Raw genomic sequence first — 17840 nt, forward strand, 5'->3', positions numbered from 1 at the left:
AAATCAATGCATTAAAGCTTAGATGTGGAGTTCTTAACTTTCCAAACCCACCTCATTAAAAAACCCAAATGATCTTCTATGTTATGGGATTTTACACAACACAATACAACAAAATGATTGTTCAACCAAGCAGCTAAGTAGTTTTCAGCTACGTTAAACTAAACTTTATTACTCAGAAACTCTTTGAAATTTACTTTTATTCTACTTCATGCACCCTAAATGCAAAACAACAATGTTCTCTATGAACCTATCCTAAACCCCTCCAGAATAAGCAGTTTCCAGTAGATTCTTACTACAATTATCAAGCACTTGAAAATAAACTATCAATAAAACACATACCTATTGCCAGCCTTCAAAAAAACTGACTTGAAAGTTAATTATGAATTAATGCTATAATCTGTCTCCTATTCATTTATACCAAAATGTTAACAGCACAAAGAGATTCATAAAAAAATTATGGTCAAAAACAGTATTACTCTCTTGGGCTAAGTAAGAAAAATTGTTCACTGCTGTAATTTTCACAGCTGCTAACTATTTCCACATTAAGTTATGCAAGCTGCAGGGGCGGGGGGAAGAATGACACTCCCAGCACCTCAAATGGCTTTTTACCTGTCCTATCAGCAGACACACAAAAAATGCCCAGAAGTTTTGTAGTTGATTGCTACTCTGCTTTCTGGACTTTCTAAAGCAAAACATGGTTTTCTTTCAAACTTATCTATGTAAAATAAAACATTCTCATTTCCATGAGAAGAAAAATATTCTCAAGGCCACTGTCAGACTGGGGTTTCAGATGCCAAACCAGACCGACTAAGAAAAATCTCTAGCTCTGAAATACAAGTAAGGAAAGATTACACAGTTTATTATTAATATTTCACTACAAAAACAACTACAGCACGTTTACTGTTTTACAGAATTAGTCACAGAGAAATAGATGGGAGTAAACTGTAGTATGTTTTTTACGATTCTATATTACAGAAATGTGGTATTTTAAGCTTAGGGCAGCTTAACCTATTTTTAATCTAGAAATACCTAAAAATACTTATCTATGCTTTAAAATTTGCTTCATGTTGTTATTCCATATGCTGAAGTACTCAATCAATAAAGGATGTTTGCATTTACAGAGAGCTTACATCAAATGCTACCATCAGTTCAACTACCTTCCTCAAATTTAGTGTCAGTTTTACCTGGGAAAGAGATCATCTGTTTGCTGCATCAGTGGCCCCTGGTCACTCCTTTCCACCTCTACTCAGTCTTCTCTACCGTGAGAGCTTAAGTGCTTACGATTCTGTTAATCAAACTAGGTCAGGGGAAAAAAAAATTAAAAAAAAAATCTGAACAGCCCAGAAAATAAACACACTTGGTTCTTAAATACAGTTTTTCAACAAAATCAGCTCCACAAGCTGGTTTGCTCAGGAGCCACATGAATTCTTGAATCAGCACAAGTGAAGGCGTGGCAACACTGGGGCAGAAACAAGAGGGTTTACTCCGTTTTACCAATATAGAAATATTATTCTTAACAACTAGAAACAGGAAACATTTACTAAGCCATCCATGCCAACTGTACCACTCTTTGGGCAGAAAAATGCCAACAGGCTTGTATTGGCCTACAAAAGTTTAACCTCTATTGGGCTCTGACAGTATCCAAAAGAAACTGGTAAGTTCACAAACTGATCTGAGCAAGTAACTCCAAACAAATCATCTGTTCTTCTGCACTCGGACAGGCTTCAGAGGCTGTGGATGATGTAGGTTAAGAAAAACACTTGTGATGTACTCTAATGAGATTCCATGTTCTACAAGAATGTTCTTGATTACTCTAGAGATAGAAACCATTATTCAAGCTATTGCCAAAGACAAAAGTATTAATTTGAACAAACTTTATGTAAGGAGGAGAACTATTAACATCCTCAGATGTACCAATGCCATAACCCCAAATCGAGGAGTAATGTCTGTGTATGAAAGCAAATGTTCAAATCTTGTAATACTTCCTCTTCCTCCCTCTCAAGTTAGCAGAAAACCCCTCACTTGCAAGTAGAATTAAAAGCCTCTGTACAGCGTAGGTAATGACCACATCCAAGACCTTTTACTGTCAGCCCTAACACCAATACAGACTGATGACTGCTGTAGGTTTTCAAGACAGTATGGCAGCACCAAAAGCAGGTGGCCTGCTGCTATAATAATGGGCATGCCTTTAATTGTGATGTGACTGCTCATAATAAACTCCTTCTATCGTGATAGTTAAGTTACCTGAAATTACTATTTGCAACACTGAAATACATTTCAGTTAGTGGAATCCCTTCAAAAGTACTCAGCTGTCACTACGATATTGGGGGGGTGGCGGTGTTGTTTATGTACCAACAACTTAAACATTTTGCCTCCACTGGAACAGAGTTGTCAAGTTCAAGGTCAGTGCTCTCTCTCCTCCCTAACATAATCAATGGTTACTGTGTATTAACAGTTACTTAACAGAACTTAACTTTGAAGAACATTTCAGCTTAACCAAAACCGTGCAACATATTTACATGCCTATTTGCTTTTGGAAGTTGACAAGAAATACATCCTACCGTACTTCTCAACTAGGACTGCAAAAGAAAGTGGAACCTTAAAACAACATTTGTTTCCTCTCTTCATTGTCTGTCTGCACTACTTCAGCATCTCAGATAGAATTTACATTGCAAATGTGATCAGTTACATCAAATCAGATCTTTTCTGTACTCAAAATAAGGAGTTCCCTAACTGGACCAAAATTGCTCATGCTGGCCTGGTAAGTACCCAAACTGGCAGGGAAGGAGAGGAAGCATACAACCAGGGTCAAGGGAAAGGATCAAAGCCTTTCCCTGTCAATGTCAGCAAACCATTAGAGCATACCATCCATTTACACTAGACATTTCCATACCATGTAAAACATACTATTCACACAGTGTATTTTTTTTTACAAGACTTTGCACAATCAAAGCAGTTAATGTGGGAAACTACTTCTGTACAAGTAGCTTTCAAGAAGCATATTTCCTGCTATCTCTAGATCAACTGAAGATTGCTCTGAAAAGATGTGGTGAGTGGCAAAACAGCAGCAACCTTCTCTAACTTGTCTACGTTAATTGCCAGTGCAAGACAAATATAGATCTCTGCAACACATGAAGAGCTACCATAGGTTTGTTCAATTCAGTTCTGCCTCACACATCCCACTACAGCCATTCACAACAACTGTATATATTCAAATCTGTGGTTAACAATGGTTATTTTCCATTTCCTATCATTAGTACAAGTCTAAGGCTTCAAGGCACATTCTATTTATTCTTAACAAAATTATTTAAGAATATGGCATGTAGGCTCCCAAACTCCTGAACAGACTCTTTACAATATATCATGTTTTTGCCTGTTTCTAGCCTTCATCAAAATTGGACAAATCGCTTCAAGAATTTCAAACAATACATAAAAGAATTTCCTTAACAGCGTGCTTTCTGACACAAATCAGTGCTAAACCTGGCTGATCACAGAAGCTGAGCACTATTCCAGCCCCTCTACTGAGACATGCTAATCTATGCTAAATAAAAGTGCAAGAAGGCAACAGACAAGACAGAGGGAGAAAATTCTTCACGGTGAGTGCAGTCCAGTATAGGAACACATTAAGCAGAGAGGTGCTAGAATCTCCATTCTTGAAACATTTTAGGAGTGGTCTGGAAAAGACAATTTCAATGTTGGCCTTGCCCGAGTGGGACACTGGATCAGATGACCTCTAGATGTACCTGCAACCTAAACTATTCTATAGTTAATACAACTCTGAACTGGGCCCACCATCTCAAAACCAAGGACCACATTATTTTTAAAGGTGATGCTATGGAGTTTGCTTGCCTTTGAAATTCCAGTTTAATATTTCAGCACATGAAAACAACCACCACTGCATTCTAAAACCCTTGGTATTTCAATCAGCTACAGGTACAATTTGGGAATTATTTTAAGGGAACAATAATTTGTGAATTAAAATGCTTAAAAGCTTAATCAGGCTGAACTCTTCAGTTTGGTGTGTAATCATTGATTGTTCTAATCAGTAGAAACATTTGCTATATTACAGTGTCCTTTAACATCTCCATCAACTACTTAGTTCACACACTCCTTTCCACTACTATTCTGTGTGTTTATTCATTTGAAAGAGGCCTTGTCTGCTTAACAGTATAGCTGGAGCCCTCAGTTCTACCTCTTAGAAATCATAATTTTAAAAAGCCAGATCAGAAAGGTCTTCACTAATTAAGAATGTAGTCTAACAAGTGCTACATACTCTCCCTAAACTTACCATTATGTTTAAAATTTAAAAAAAAAACCAATCAAAAAACAAATATGAAGGAACTGTTTTTCCAATAAGTTGTCTTCTTATCCTAATAGGGTTCTGCTTCTTTTACAGTCCAACCTTTGTACCTTTGAAATTTCACTCTTCAGACCTTTTACTTCTATCTTCTATCCTTTAAGTGACTACAGCCTTACCTTGCATTTGGTGTGCTTAAGATCAGAAGCCTGAGATACCCACCAAAAAAACCCAAACCCAAGAAACCATTTAATGTTCCAGGGTGTATCTCCACCCACCCACCCTGACTTCAATTTCACTTTTTTTGATTTTTTTAAATGAATTTTAAACACATTGTTTAAATTTTTAAAAACATATTAACAAGTAAACATATTAACAAGTAAGTCGAGCCATACACATTCACAATAAGCAACTACTCTATGACCTACTTCCCCACAACTCAAAAGATGTTCCTTCTCAATTATTTCTCCCCAAGTATAATGTTTTTGGGCCTTTTTACTACCCCAGAAGCTCCTTACTTAATAGCTCCCAAATGATCCTTCAGGATAATCAAGATTACAGAGATGCTTTTTTGTATCTTTTGAGTAAGATTTACAGCTTCTTTCAAAAGAGGATTAAAAAAAATAAATCATCATTTTGTGGCAAATTCACACTTGGTCATCACACACTACCCTGACCAAGATGTGTACAGTTACTGTGTTTATAACAGACACCTTTTCTCTTACAGTGTATGTACGGCTATCAGTGAACTAAGAGTACATTTTCATGGCATACTTAATCTACTCAAACTTCTTACTTGTAGCAGCAGTACTACTACCAAACTAACTTATTAACTGTAATGCCTATATTTTTATTTGCAGTATTATTCCCCAAACTAAAACTAGTTGGAATGGTTACTTATTATTATAAACATAGGCAATAGCTTGTATCAGAGCTAATCAATGTAATCAGAATTTCCTCTAAATGGCTGATTTTTAGCTTTCCTGTGATAACAAGGCTGATGCATCCTTCTGCATACATCCTCTACAGTAACTTTTGATGCAAATGGCAGACGTAAGTCAAATGTGACGTGACTGTGTCACTAAGTTATGTATGCTTTCTGCAACGGTTTCATGAAGGACTGCAAATACCCTGGCATTAATGAAATGCTGCAGTGTGAATTCACATTTTAGAGAAAAAAATAATAAATAAATAAATAATCAGGGAAGTCATGAAAACCAAAACTAATTACTAGGGAGAAACATCACTTCAGGCTGCAGACACTGATATATCAACAGATAGCAGCAGATCCCTACACAAGCAATGCACTGCAGCTAACCACAATTTAGAAGACTCACTCCATACCTGCTCTCTGCTCCAGTACGTAACATAATTACATACACCACTTTACAGTAGCTACAATCCTGCATTGTATGTCTAGATGTTGCTAGGGAATGCTCCTACCTTAGGTATTAGAAATTCTAACCTTCAGCCCAATTTCCAGATTTGGTAGAAATCCCTGTTTTCCCTCCCTATACTTAACTCCCGACTTCTGCTTACCTTGATGACAGTATCTACCTTCCTTCATCAATTATTGTTTGCAATCTGTTTTTAAAAGTTAAATGAATCTCTCAAACACAGTTTCTCATTACTGCCCAAACATACCAGGCAAAAACTGTATGGAGGACCAGACAGCTTTGATTTTCAAGCATCACCCCTACTTTACACTGGCACTGCTACAAAAAGAAGCAATTTTACCTGCCACTTCTTCCTGCACCTGTGCTGTCATTTCCCTGAGCATTTTTGCAGTCAGATACTGACAGAAGCGAGGAAGTTCTCTGGCTGAAAATACCTTGCTACTTTTGACTGAAGAAAAGTGAGCATCCAGCCACTCTGTTCCCATCTAAACACACTGTGAGCTATGGCCTCAGACATTCAATTTTCAGCTTCTTGTGAGACTACTAAATGCCTAAGCCTGCAGATCAATTTCTGGATGTGTTCAGTTCATACTGAAACTCATACAACTTATTACTTGGAATGCTCACCTCACATAGTAAATCAAAGCAGTTCAGTTACAAGCAGTTCACACAAGACAGAACAGAAGCAAGTCAACTCTAGGGCTCACAGAACTCACTTTTTTTCTTCTTCAATCATGCTCCCCCCCATCTGATTTAAAAAAAATAAAAGAACTTGCCTCCCATGCTATTTTATTTCTTGCTTTCTCCCCTAACAGTTCATTCATATAGATAGTTTAGCACTGTATTGCTTGAATATTCTTATCCGGAGTTTTACCACCATTATAAACTGACCAGGCAAACGCTAGAAACTCCAACTCTTTACCAAGGACAAGGAGGAAAGAAAGGGAAGAATTAGGAGTCAAGTAGCTCTTGGATATTAAAGAGGAGGAAATGTTCCATCACTCCCCTTTTCTTTCCTTGAAAAACATGAGGAATCTGAATTTATCTTCTTACTAGTTTTACGTTGGATTTTCTTTTTTTTTTTTTTTTTTTTTTTTTTTTGGGGGGGGGGGGGGGGGGCGGAGGGGTGGGGTGGGGGTGTTAGAAAACTATCAAAACAAAGCAACTATCAGATGATCAACATCCCCTACCCTATCTGCCAGGATGTTAAAAATTTTGCAACTCAGAATTTTTAAGTAAATCAGACCTTCCAGAAGTACTTCCAGCCAAAATTGTCTGTGGTTCTAAATATCTTAAAAAAATAAATAATAAATCAATTGCTTCAAAAATTTAAACAATAAAAAAGAAGAGGGAAAAAATGGCAAGAACTCACCTAGTCCTGACTAATTCTCCCAATCATTTTAAAAGTTTTAGGCACTGAGTATAGGTTGATTAAACATGAATACCTGAGTAAGATCCAACAACATGACAGTTCTAGAAAACAAGCTTATTTCAGATTTTCTAACAGCCAAAAAGGAGGACATCAGTTTGATGACTTCTTTTTTCCTAATAGTACACTGCCTTTAGATTTATTTTGTGGGAGTGCTTCATTTAGAACATTTACTCCTCAAGAAACAATGGTATGGGTACTTCTCAGTCTCATTCTCTTCAGTAGAGAAAAAAAAATTATGCCTGTTAATAACAAAGTAAGATTCCCATACAAATAATCGGGTTTTCAATACATTTCCTTAAACAAATACAAGAGTAGAACAAAAAAAGTAATGTAGCACCTTTCAGACAGCCCTTAAAAGAAAAAGACAAATCCTTACTAGTGTGTCCAATCAGTCTGCATATGCAAGCCTGCAACCTTCAAAAGTATTCCTCTTCCTTTCAAAAATTAAGTTCTTTCTCTGTATCCCTACAGCCTCAGAATTTAGAGAAACAAGAAGAGACGTAAAATTATTACTGAATAACACGTAAGGAGTAACAGTAACTATTTCAAAGCAAAATTTTCTAAATTCACTATGTTATTGCTTTCTTCCAGAACATTTCAACATTTGATACTTTTAGAAAAATACTGTTTTGGAAATAAAAATGACAAGTTCAAGTACTATCTCCCCCCTGCCCCCAACCTGGGTGGGGAAAAGGGGAAAGAGAGAATGGGGAAGTCATAACCAGATACTTTATATTTAAGATCAATCCAAAATCTGCACTAACTGAAGTCAACTGACATCTTTCCTCAGTTTGGGCAACATCAGCAAAACACTGTGCAGCAGGGTAATGCAAGTTTTTTACCTTCTATTTGGGTATCTGCATGTATAAATACTTTTAACTATATTTGCATGCATGAGTAAGACTATATGGATCAAAAACAAAGTAAAACATTTTAAATCTCAGAACAGCACAAAAGCAACAAAAAGTATCAGGCCTAATTTTGATCATGATTTTTACAAGTCACATTAAAACCATCCCACACTCCTTACATAAGACCAAGCCTGGCTACTTGTCAGGAGAAAGTTATGTTTTACACATAAAACTCGAACAGCACCTCTGAGTTGTTCAAATGCATACCTCCAAATTTCTCCCTTAACACTCATTCACAGATGCCCAGAGGAGTCAGATGACTCCCACACACATTCCAAATAGCCTCTGTTGCCTAACACCTCCATCTCTTAATATTCAGCTTTTTGATATCCTGGATAAGTCTGGTAGAAAAGGTAACATTTGCTGGGAGCACTTAAGGCATGTCTCCACAGGCAAAAATTTAGGGTGTGAATATGAAGTGCAGACTATTCCACCCAAACTTGTTTTGTGGACACACCTTTTTTACTCTAAAAACTCTAAAATAGCCACAGGTTCTTCAGCTCAATCCACACACAAAAAACAGCACACACTCCATACTAGAAAAACCCTGCCACACAACAGTTAAGTAGTTTAATAGCTAACTTCTTCCCCTGCATAGGCAAATACTCTAAACTTTCAAATACATTACACTTCCATGTACGTAAATTTATTCTAGAACAGTCTGGCAAATTTTGGAGCTGATCTAGTATTTTGCCAGCCATCTGAAAAATTCTAAGACAAGCTTCAAATGATTAAAACAACCATAAGAGTTATTTACACAACTCTCATTTTAAAGTCCTGAAAATAACTGGGTCTAATGTATGGCATTATTCTTCTATAAGGTATATGGGGATTAATCTATCAGCACATTAGATTAAGCGTTGGTTATAAAGGGAAAAAACAGAGAGACTACTTTTCTAGAAGCTTGATTTAATGGAGAAAATTAATAAGAAACAGTTTATCTTGAAAAAAAAAAACAACACAAAACAAAATCCCAAGCACAAGGGAAAAAAAAAAAAAACACCCCCCCCCAAAAAACTCCACCACCCACCAGTGAAAAAAAATCACCTCCCTCAGGGTAAGGAAGAAAATTACAAATAGTAAGGCTTTGGGACCAATTACATCTCCCAGTTTCAAAGCAATGATGGATTCAACACCAACAACAGTTAAACTATTTTAAGAATAAAACAACCTATGTCAATCCTTCTTCCAATGGTTGAACAGTGGATTTAACTTTGCACTAAAGACCTAAGTAATAAATACTCACTAGAAACATGACACAAACTAGTGAACATATAGGTAGAAGAAGTTATCACAAAAGACAGATTATATACCGACCCTGGTTATAAATCATATCATTAAAAAGAGACAATAATAACTTAATGACTTTAATACATTTGTCATGGTATAGTTTCACAGGTAAATCAAGCATCTGTAACACACATCTGCCTGACTTCTGACAGCAGCAGCAAACTGAATCCCATTTCTAGAATATTTTATCTTAATAGTGAAAAATAAAATCAGACAATTACACACCAAAAATATAAAGCCTGCCAAATCCACTCACACTAAGAAACATGGAAAGGAAACAGCTCACATTAAAAAGAAAAATAAAAATTATATATGTTTAAAGGTTTGAGTTTTCTTCCTTTCAAATACTTTTGTTTCTTTAAATTAGATCCAAGTGCTTTGGGATTTAAACCGAACATGCAAGCTGTGAAAAATAGAATGCATGGCAGAAAAAAAAAACCCTGAACCAACCACGTAAAAAGCAGAATGGGAAGGAGCAAGGTACAACAAAAACTGGTAAGGGAAATGGGCCTAGTTCTAGATTTAAAAATAATATAAAAGCATAAAGAAATCATACTCTTCTGTACAGATTTATTTTCAGTTCACACCTCAGAAAACCTAGGATGTGCACTGCAATTTGTACTACTTTGCTTGCATAATTACACATACAACATCGTTTAAGCAGGCACCATATGCATACATATAAAAAGAAAACTAATAGTAAATTCTGAAGTTCTGCAATTGTGTATCAAGGCAGTCTCTATTTGGACACAGTAAGGCATTGGGTTTACCTCACTTGTTGATGAAATTGTATATATCCAAATTAGAAGCTCTGGAAGTAATACATCACGTTTTCAAGCAAATGACAACTCTGTGCCGATCCACTCATTACATTGTTATTTTGATCCAGAGCATTCAGAACACGTGCAGGATCTATCTAGATTTCCAAATGGCCTTCTCGCCTTAAAAGTACCACTGATTTTACCATTAGAAAGGAAGCATAGCATGCATTATAAATTGTTCCAAGACAAGAGTATTTTTCAGAAACTGAGCAGAGGCACAATTATTGGAAAATACTATATGCAGACTTCAGCCAGGTAGCCAAAAGATTCCTAAAATAAGGGCATGACCCACATTAATCTGAGGGGTGTGTGGGGTGTGTTTGTGTGTGTTGGTTCGTTTTCAGTTTTTCCTGGGCACAGCAGGGACACTAACAGACATCCTGACATCCTCTTCTTTCCCAATATTTTTTTCTTTTTTTACATGATGACCAGTTTACAAGTCTGTAGTTAAATAGTCATATATTTGAAGATTCCTTTCTTTTTTACCATTTCTAAAGAAGCTTAATTTATCGATATAATAGGCAAATTATACTTTTCACTCTTCTTAAGAGTTGCCTCTACAACAGTTTAATAGTGTTACTTTATCTTTTTAATTCAGAATACATACTCTGACTGTAAGACTGGAGGTGGTTTTCTCACTTTCACTGAGGATCCAGACCTCAAGGCAACAGCGTGACACATCTTAGTAGAAATACAGGTGTATAACTAGAAAAAGCCCATAACTATCAAACTACCTACAATTATCTGTTACAGAAAGCAGCACTGTTACTACTGTGTTTTAGAAAACTTCACTGTTTCTTGCTTGGAACTCAACAGAACCTGCTCCCTTCCTCCAAGAGATTTCACTCTTCAGTTTTACCTCATCCATAAACAGACATACACAGCATCATCCCAAAGTCTAACCGATCTCTGTGAGAACAGATAGAATACCAATTTAATAATTCTGTACATTGTTTTCCTTTTCAACTTGAGGTCAACAGAACCCCTGGGGCCACATACTCAGAGCTAAAGAAGAAACCCAAGCACTCTGCTAACTTGTAATCAATGTATCGTTCCCCTGCGAAGCACCTCTCCCTGTTTTGCATCCATTTTATACAAGGTTTTTCTTTGCCTCACCTCATAGACATAATCACTTAACTGAAGTTATCACTTATATGTCCGTACTGGAGTAACTCATCCATTTGAACATCGACTTAGTCATTCCAGAACAGTTGTACAAGTCATATACATAGGTGCTAAACGTATCTATACATTCAGAGATACAGACAGCATAAATGCGGTCCTCAACCAGACACCATTTCAATGAGCCCAGCACTGCTCTCCACGGACCTTGCTCACAGTATGAGCAGAAGGCTAGTAGCGGTTTTAACATTAAAATAAACCTCCCATTACTGTCCTACAGCTTCTGTTAACAGGGAGCTTGTTTCTTAATGTAAGTATTATTCAAACACCTCATCATAGCCTTAAAATTTATATATACAGCGCCTCGTCCATTTCCTCCACTTTTTAACAAATCTGGTAAACCGAATTTTGCTTGAATAGGTAAATCTGTAAAAATGACCTACTTGACTTAGTAAACTTACTTGCTTAGCAAAGACCAGGTCCTGTTCCTGAGATTTTCAGCATCCCTGCTGGGGAAAACTTTATTCCCCCTGAATTTTCACCGATACTTCTCAAGTCGGCGCTTACAGATGCATTTTAGCCGACTGTAGAGTTACAGAACTTTCAGATGACAGCCAACAATAGTTTCCCACAGCACTTGCTCAAATACAAAGTAAAGCAAACATTTATTAAATATGCCTGCTGTCAGTACTGCAGCCATTTTAAAAAATAACTCTCACTGTTCATTCACATGCATACAGTACTGTTGTCTAAAACTGTTGTTCAATTTTAACATTATATCTGTGAACTTATTAAAATGTATACAATATATACAGCTAAAGAAGCTGAATCTGCTTGTGAGCAGTGACAAGAACAGATTTTTTTGACTGATTTTGATAGGAATTTTAGAGTGCATCAGCTTTTTTAGGAACACTGTTGGACTGTACTACATGCTAGATATATTTCATTCTGACATAAACTGCTTTACAGAAAGCGGCAGTTAGCTTGCACTCTCTATATAATATAGTTAGCGTGTTCAATAATGCAGTACAAAAATTTCCTTCTCACTAAGCTGAAGTTTCTTTACAGGTAAGCAGAAGTGCAGGAATATATTTACATTTCACCCACGAATGTTGCAATGTTTCAGAACAAACAAAAATCTATTTGACGAAATCACCGTATTTCAGCTTGTTGGCAATTCTAGCAAGAGGGGGAAAAAATACAGTCAGGAAAAAAAATTGAGCTTGAATTTCAAGTCTCTGGCCTAAGTTTACACACTACTGCTTTAGCTCTAAACTGAGCAAAGACACTGTATGACCTTTTGATAATGCCAGTTTTCAGTGTCTGTCACTTTTCAGGATGAAACTACTTATTTAAAACAGAAATCTCTGGAAAAAATATTTTTTTCCCTAATTTTTTTCCTTAATTAGAATCTTGAATTCTTCCAAAGTTCCAGACGAAAATAGCTGTTGGCATCTTGTGCAACATTTTACTGTCACAGATTTCTCCACAGGTTGTTCAACTTTAATTGTTACTTTCATTCATCATGTAGACGGATGAAAAAAAAGATTTCCCCCCTCCCTTTTTTTTTTAAATGCCACAACAAGAAATGTAACATTTTTGATGTAATGATATTAAAGCCAGTACTTGATAAAGCACTCACTAGCTCTCAAAGTTAAAAACACTCAACGTGTTGGCACAAAACTTTTGAGTTGTATCTCCTAAAACACTGGAAGCATGCTCTCTGAAAGACTCTGCAGATCTTAAATATTCACATTTTAATAATCTAAAGTGAGAGTAGTTATAGTACACTACGTACAAGGAATACTCACCCTTCTGAAGATGCTTTATTGTTACCACAAATAAACATTCCCCGGACTCTCAATTTGATATAGACACTGGGGACAAACAAAGAACGACCTTTTAATTTTTATGATTCATATAAAGAACCTGAATGCGCCAACCCCTACCAAAAAAAAAAGATCAACCTATCTATGAGGAAATCCCAATTTAGAAGTGAAGATTACACTGAAAATGCCGGTAAAAAAACTCTTCACTGAAATCTGTGTTAGTAAGAACCAAACTCCTGAGAACTGAAACTACGGTTGGTAGACTTAAACAAAGACGAACCTAGCCTGCAACAATTAAACAGCTTTGTTCAAACTGTTACATGCTTCTTATTAACGAGACCAAGAACCTGAACTTCCAGCTCCCTAGTTAGAAAAACAAAAAAAACTTTTCTGTAGCTCCAAGAGAATAAGGGTAGTGCTTTGTAAGTTAGGAATAAGTATCTTGAGTAACGTGCAGGTTTATTATCCCATTCCTGCTGCATCTATGCACAGATTGCTTTCCTTTTGTCTGCTAATAACAATTCCTGAATCACCATGAATACCTGTTGGTGTTACACACACACGCGTGACGGCACAACACACCGATTTCTCCCACCTTTACCCAACCGTACTGCTGCTCGGGGCCAGCGCTGCCCAGTGTCCCCCAGCACGCCTCCCCAGACACCCCAGTTTTAGAGAGCGCTCTGTATACCCCAGCTCGGCGACATCAGGTCCAAACCCCGGGACTTCCAGCTCTCTCTGAACTTTCTCGCGGCGCTCCAGCAAACCAAGCTCGCACCGTGCTCTTAACGATTGGGAAGTTGGCCGGCGGGAGACGGCTCCAGACCGATCCACCCCCTCGCCCCCCGCAAACCCCCTCCCCGAGCCAGCACCCCGCAAGGCCAGGCGCGGGAGGGCGGGAGCTCCGGCCCGGAGCCGGTCTGCAGGACAGCGGGTGCGGTGGCGGCCCGGGGCGTGCTCAGCCTCCCCGCCCAGCTCGCCCCGCCGAGCGCCCGCTTCCGGGCGGCCGCGGGAGCCGCGCCGTCCCAGCCCGCCGGCAGCCCGGCCTCGGCGGGGGAAGCGCCGGGTGCCGCGGATCTCTCCACCGAGCGCTCCGAGACGGCAGCCGGCGGGCGGGAGGCGCCCGCAGCCCGCCCCTCTGCCCCTGCAATCAAACCTGCCCGGCAGCCGCCGCCGCATGAGGCCAGCAGGACCGGGGTGGCGGGGAACGAAACCACCGGGTCTTCCCCGCGGGCCCCGCGCCCGCCGCCCCCCACCCCCGAAGGAGGGGGGCGATGACCTCGCCCCCTAACCCGGGGCTGCGCTCCGCCGGGCGGGGGTCGGAACGGGGAGCGCCGGCCGGGCTGGACGGAGCCAACTTAGACAAAGGGCACTTCAGACTCCATGTCTCTCCCCTCCAGCTGTCACCGGCCGGGAGCGCGCGTGTCGGGCCGCCAGCGCCACCCGCCGCCGGACCCCCGCGGCCCTGCCGCGCCCGCGGGAAGGGGACGAGAGGCGGCTGCTCCCCGGGAGCCGTCGCCCCCCTTCCACCCCCTCCTCCCCTCCCCCATTACAAAGACAGCCGGTTATAAATAGCCGCTCCCGGCGCCAACGCCTCAAGCCCGCGAGGTGTCGCTCGCCCTGCCGCCCGCCCTGCCACCCGCTCGCTCACTCACCCGCCCCCCTGCCCCGGCTTCGCGCCGCCGTCGCCGCCGCCCCGCCGCTGCCACCGCCGCCAGCTCCGCGCCGCGCCGCTCTCCCTCCCCTCAGCCTCCGGCTGCCGGATTCACCCTCCCGGACCGAGCGCCAAACGCAGCGGCCCAATCGGCATCGCGCTCATTGGCGAGCGCCGAGCGCCGCCCCGATTGGACGGCCCCCGGACAGGGCCCCCCCCGCGCCAATCAGGCGCGGCGGAGGGCGGGGCGAGGGGCGGGCACTCGCTCCCCACGTGCGGGGGGGGGAGAGAGGGGTGGGAGAACTCTTTGTTCTCGCGCTGCCCGCGGGGGACTGGGGGCTCCGCGCTTCCCCCTCCCGCTCCCCGGTTCCGGCCCCAGCCCCGCGCCCGCCGCGCCCCAGCTCCCCCTCACTGGGGTCGGGCCCGGCGCCGCGTCGGGGAGGCTTGGGACTCTCCGCCGCCTCACGTGGAGGGGGGAGAGGGAGGGGAAAGGAGGGAGGCGAGAGGATTGGCGGGCACCGGGAGGGAGCGCGGCACAGCCTGGGGAGGGGCCGCGCCGCTCGGCGCTGCCGAGTTTGAATCAGTTCGAAAGTGGGAGCGGCAACGGTTTTAACGGTCCCGCCGCTGCGCGCGCGGGAAGGTGCAGCCCTGGGCGAGAGGCGCGGGGCTCGCCGTGGCGGCGGGCAGGGGAGGGGAGCGGCTCCCCTCGGCCGCCGCCCCCCGCCTGTTGCTTCCCCGGCGGGCAAGGCGGCTCGCCCTCCGCCCGGCTCTCGGCGCCGCAGCGGGTCGCGGCCGGCTCTGGGCTGAGGCGAGGGCGGCCTGCGCCCTCCCACCCCGGCACACGGGCGCCCCTGCCGCTCCCCGGGCCCGCCGGCTGGCTGACTCACTGCCCGGGGCTGCCTCACGTCGGGGCGTTTGACCTTTGCTTATGCAAACTTCACCGGCAGGTGCCCTGTTTTTTTGTGCATCACGGTGTTCCCCTCGGCTTTTCCTGCCTCGCTGCTCTGCATCCAGCAGTGGTTTCTCCACTGTCACAATCCTGCCCTGCCTTGTCGTGGGAATGGTAATAAATCACAGCAGCGGCAAAGGTGTCTGCTCCACACCAGGCTTGGATCGTGTGGCCTGTTACGTGCAGTCTCCAGCCTCTTAAGATTGCTATCGTTTTCCCCCGTTTCTAATCCGTTACCCCGTGCATCAATCTTGGTGCAGAGGTTCTGTTTAAACCTGGAGGATTCTTGCTCCTTTAAAAGTCCACTGTACTCCCCCTCTTCAGTCACTCTAGCTTTTGTCATCTTCAGCGGTGAAAAATAAATCTGTGAAGATAAAAGTTTCCTAACAGCCACTTTGTCCTTCCCTTGGGACCGTACCCCTTTCCTGTGCATCCCGCACTGAGCGTCGCTTCTGAGGTGCACTGGAGCATGAGCCTCATCCTTGTTTTCACAGACTATTCCCCTCATCTTTCGTTACCAAGTATCAGGAACCCTCTTCCTCACAAATACATTGGTGCATCTTCAGGGTCAAAGCTCCGCAAATGAGCAGGTCTTGAATGATAAGTCTTCTGCAGGGGAAATAAATCACAAACAAAACCTCGTTCCTAAATCATACAGTTGGTTTATGTGTCAAATGTGTAAGTACTTAAAACCTCCAAACTTCATTGAATATTAAACCTGCAATGAGATCTTAAGAGGGGGCATTCCTATGCTGTATGTTCTCAATTTACCTCATGGCCTCGAAAAGGGGTTTCTACTACTCACTTTTATTTCTAAATCTCTGAGGTCTTCTGAGTTAAGAGCAAAAAATGTGTGGCAGAAATTATTCCTCTTATGATTAGGTGTCATAGGTAGATTGCTGTACCCTTCCTCTAATTCTAGTGGAGTGGCTGACAGTTGGAAAGATTATCTTAAAATTATCACATTTGCAAAATATTAGTAATTTCTGGAAATCCAGCTATTTGAATCAATTCTGCCCCAAGATGGTTGCCACCACCAAAATGGCTCCCCAGTCCCTTCTCAACCTAGAATTTGTAATTTATTTTGACAGTTAGAGTTGCACTTTATGGGATCTGGTCTTAGTAAGTGTGAATAATCATCACTCAATAAGCAAAGGGTAACTTACTGTAAGGCACAATCAGTCACAAGGTGGAAAATCTGCCTTGTAGAACCTATCCTGCGACTAGACCTCAGCACAGATAACTTTGTTTTTCTCTCTTGCACAGAAGATTATTATCCATTATACCTGAAACCAATGCTTACTAGAAAATTAAACACGTTTTGAATGGAGTTACTCTTTCTCCTTTGCACTGTAGCAAAACAACCTTTCCACCAAGGCTCCCTTCTAGGCTTTTAAAGTGAGGAACTCCATCATGCACCTATCTTCTGATCAGTTGTTCAGGCTGTCTCAAAGAACCAGCAGAATTTTAGCAGCTGGTTGGGGTTTTTTTTCTGCACATGGCAGTTTGATGTTGAAACCAGCTCCGTACAGACTTTCTGTTTTCACACCATAAAACACCCAAAGAGTTTTCTGTTTCTGCTGCATTTTTATGATTAAAGAACACCTATTTGAACAAGATCTGCTTTATGCAAAGACATTCAGACCAGATCTTTAGGCAAAAATAGTACAAATATTTTTGAAATAATTACAAAACCTGGTATTTTGAGGAGTCATTCTGAAAAGAGTTAATTCTGATGACAGCATGTAATAGTGCTTTTGAGAAAAGTAGCTAACATTGTAGAAATATATGGGTTACATAACAATGAAAATAAAATCAGACTTAGGAAAAAAGTATCAGATTTGGTTTAGACCCTTCTGGAATTGTTGAAAGCTTTTGCCTTTTTTTATAGCTAACACATTGTAGAATAACTTTTTCAATGTTCCCAAGATGTGAATGAAAGATGTATGTTCATACTGTATGTATGACTAAAGTAGCAGAATAAGGATTTGTCAGTGCTAGATCACAAACATCAATTAGACTTAAAAAAAATTGTTTAACAGCATCACAGGATATTGCAAACGATGATTGGGGTGTACTTCTGAACCTCTTCCCCCGTTTAAAAAAGTGGCATTTGAATACAGAAAAAAAAAAAAAGG

At 41.3% G+C, this 17840-nt stretch overlaps 1 protein-coding gene across 10 annotated transcripts in view; it reads right to left on the reverse strand.

Annotated features, from left to right (window-relative positions):
• EZH2 (enhancer of zeste 2 polycomb repressive complex 2 subunit) overlaps window positions 1-15187 on the reverse strand; it is a 52415-nt gene extending 37228 nt beyond the window's left edge. For 2 of the 10 annotated variants that reach the window (XM_080386076.1, XM_080386074.1), the window contains exons 1-2: window positions 13791-13931; window positions 13082-13147 (exon numbers count right to left, since the gene is read on the reverse strand). In XM_080386076.1, the coding sequence (XP_080242202.1) occupies window positions 13082-13119 (38 nt within the window). In that variant the 5' untranslated portion in view covers window positions 13120-13147; window positions 13791-13931. Of the gene's footprint in view, window positions 1-1184; window positions 1298-13081; window positions 13148-13790; window positions 13932-14754; window positions 14921-15165 lie in introns of those variants that run through there. The other 8 variants (XM_080386077.1, XM_080386072.1, XM_080386079.1 and 5 more) reach the window with 7 other exon arrangements.
• Window positions 15188-17840: the final 2653 nt, after the last annotated feature.

This window comes from Falco punctatus (assembly GCF_963210335.1).
Source record: "Falco punctatus genome assembly, chromosome: 4".
Lineage (NCBI taxonomy): Eukaryota > Metazoa > Chordata > Aves > Falconiformes > Falconidae > Falco > Falco punctatus.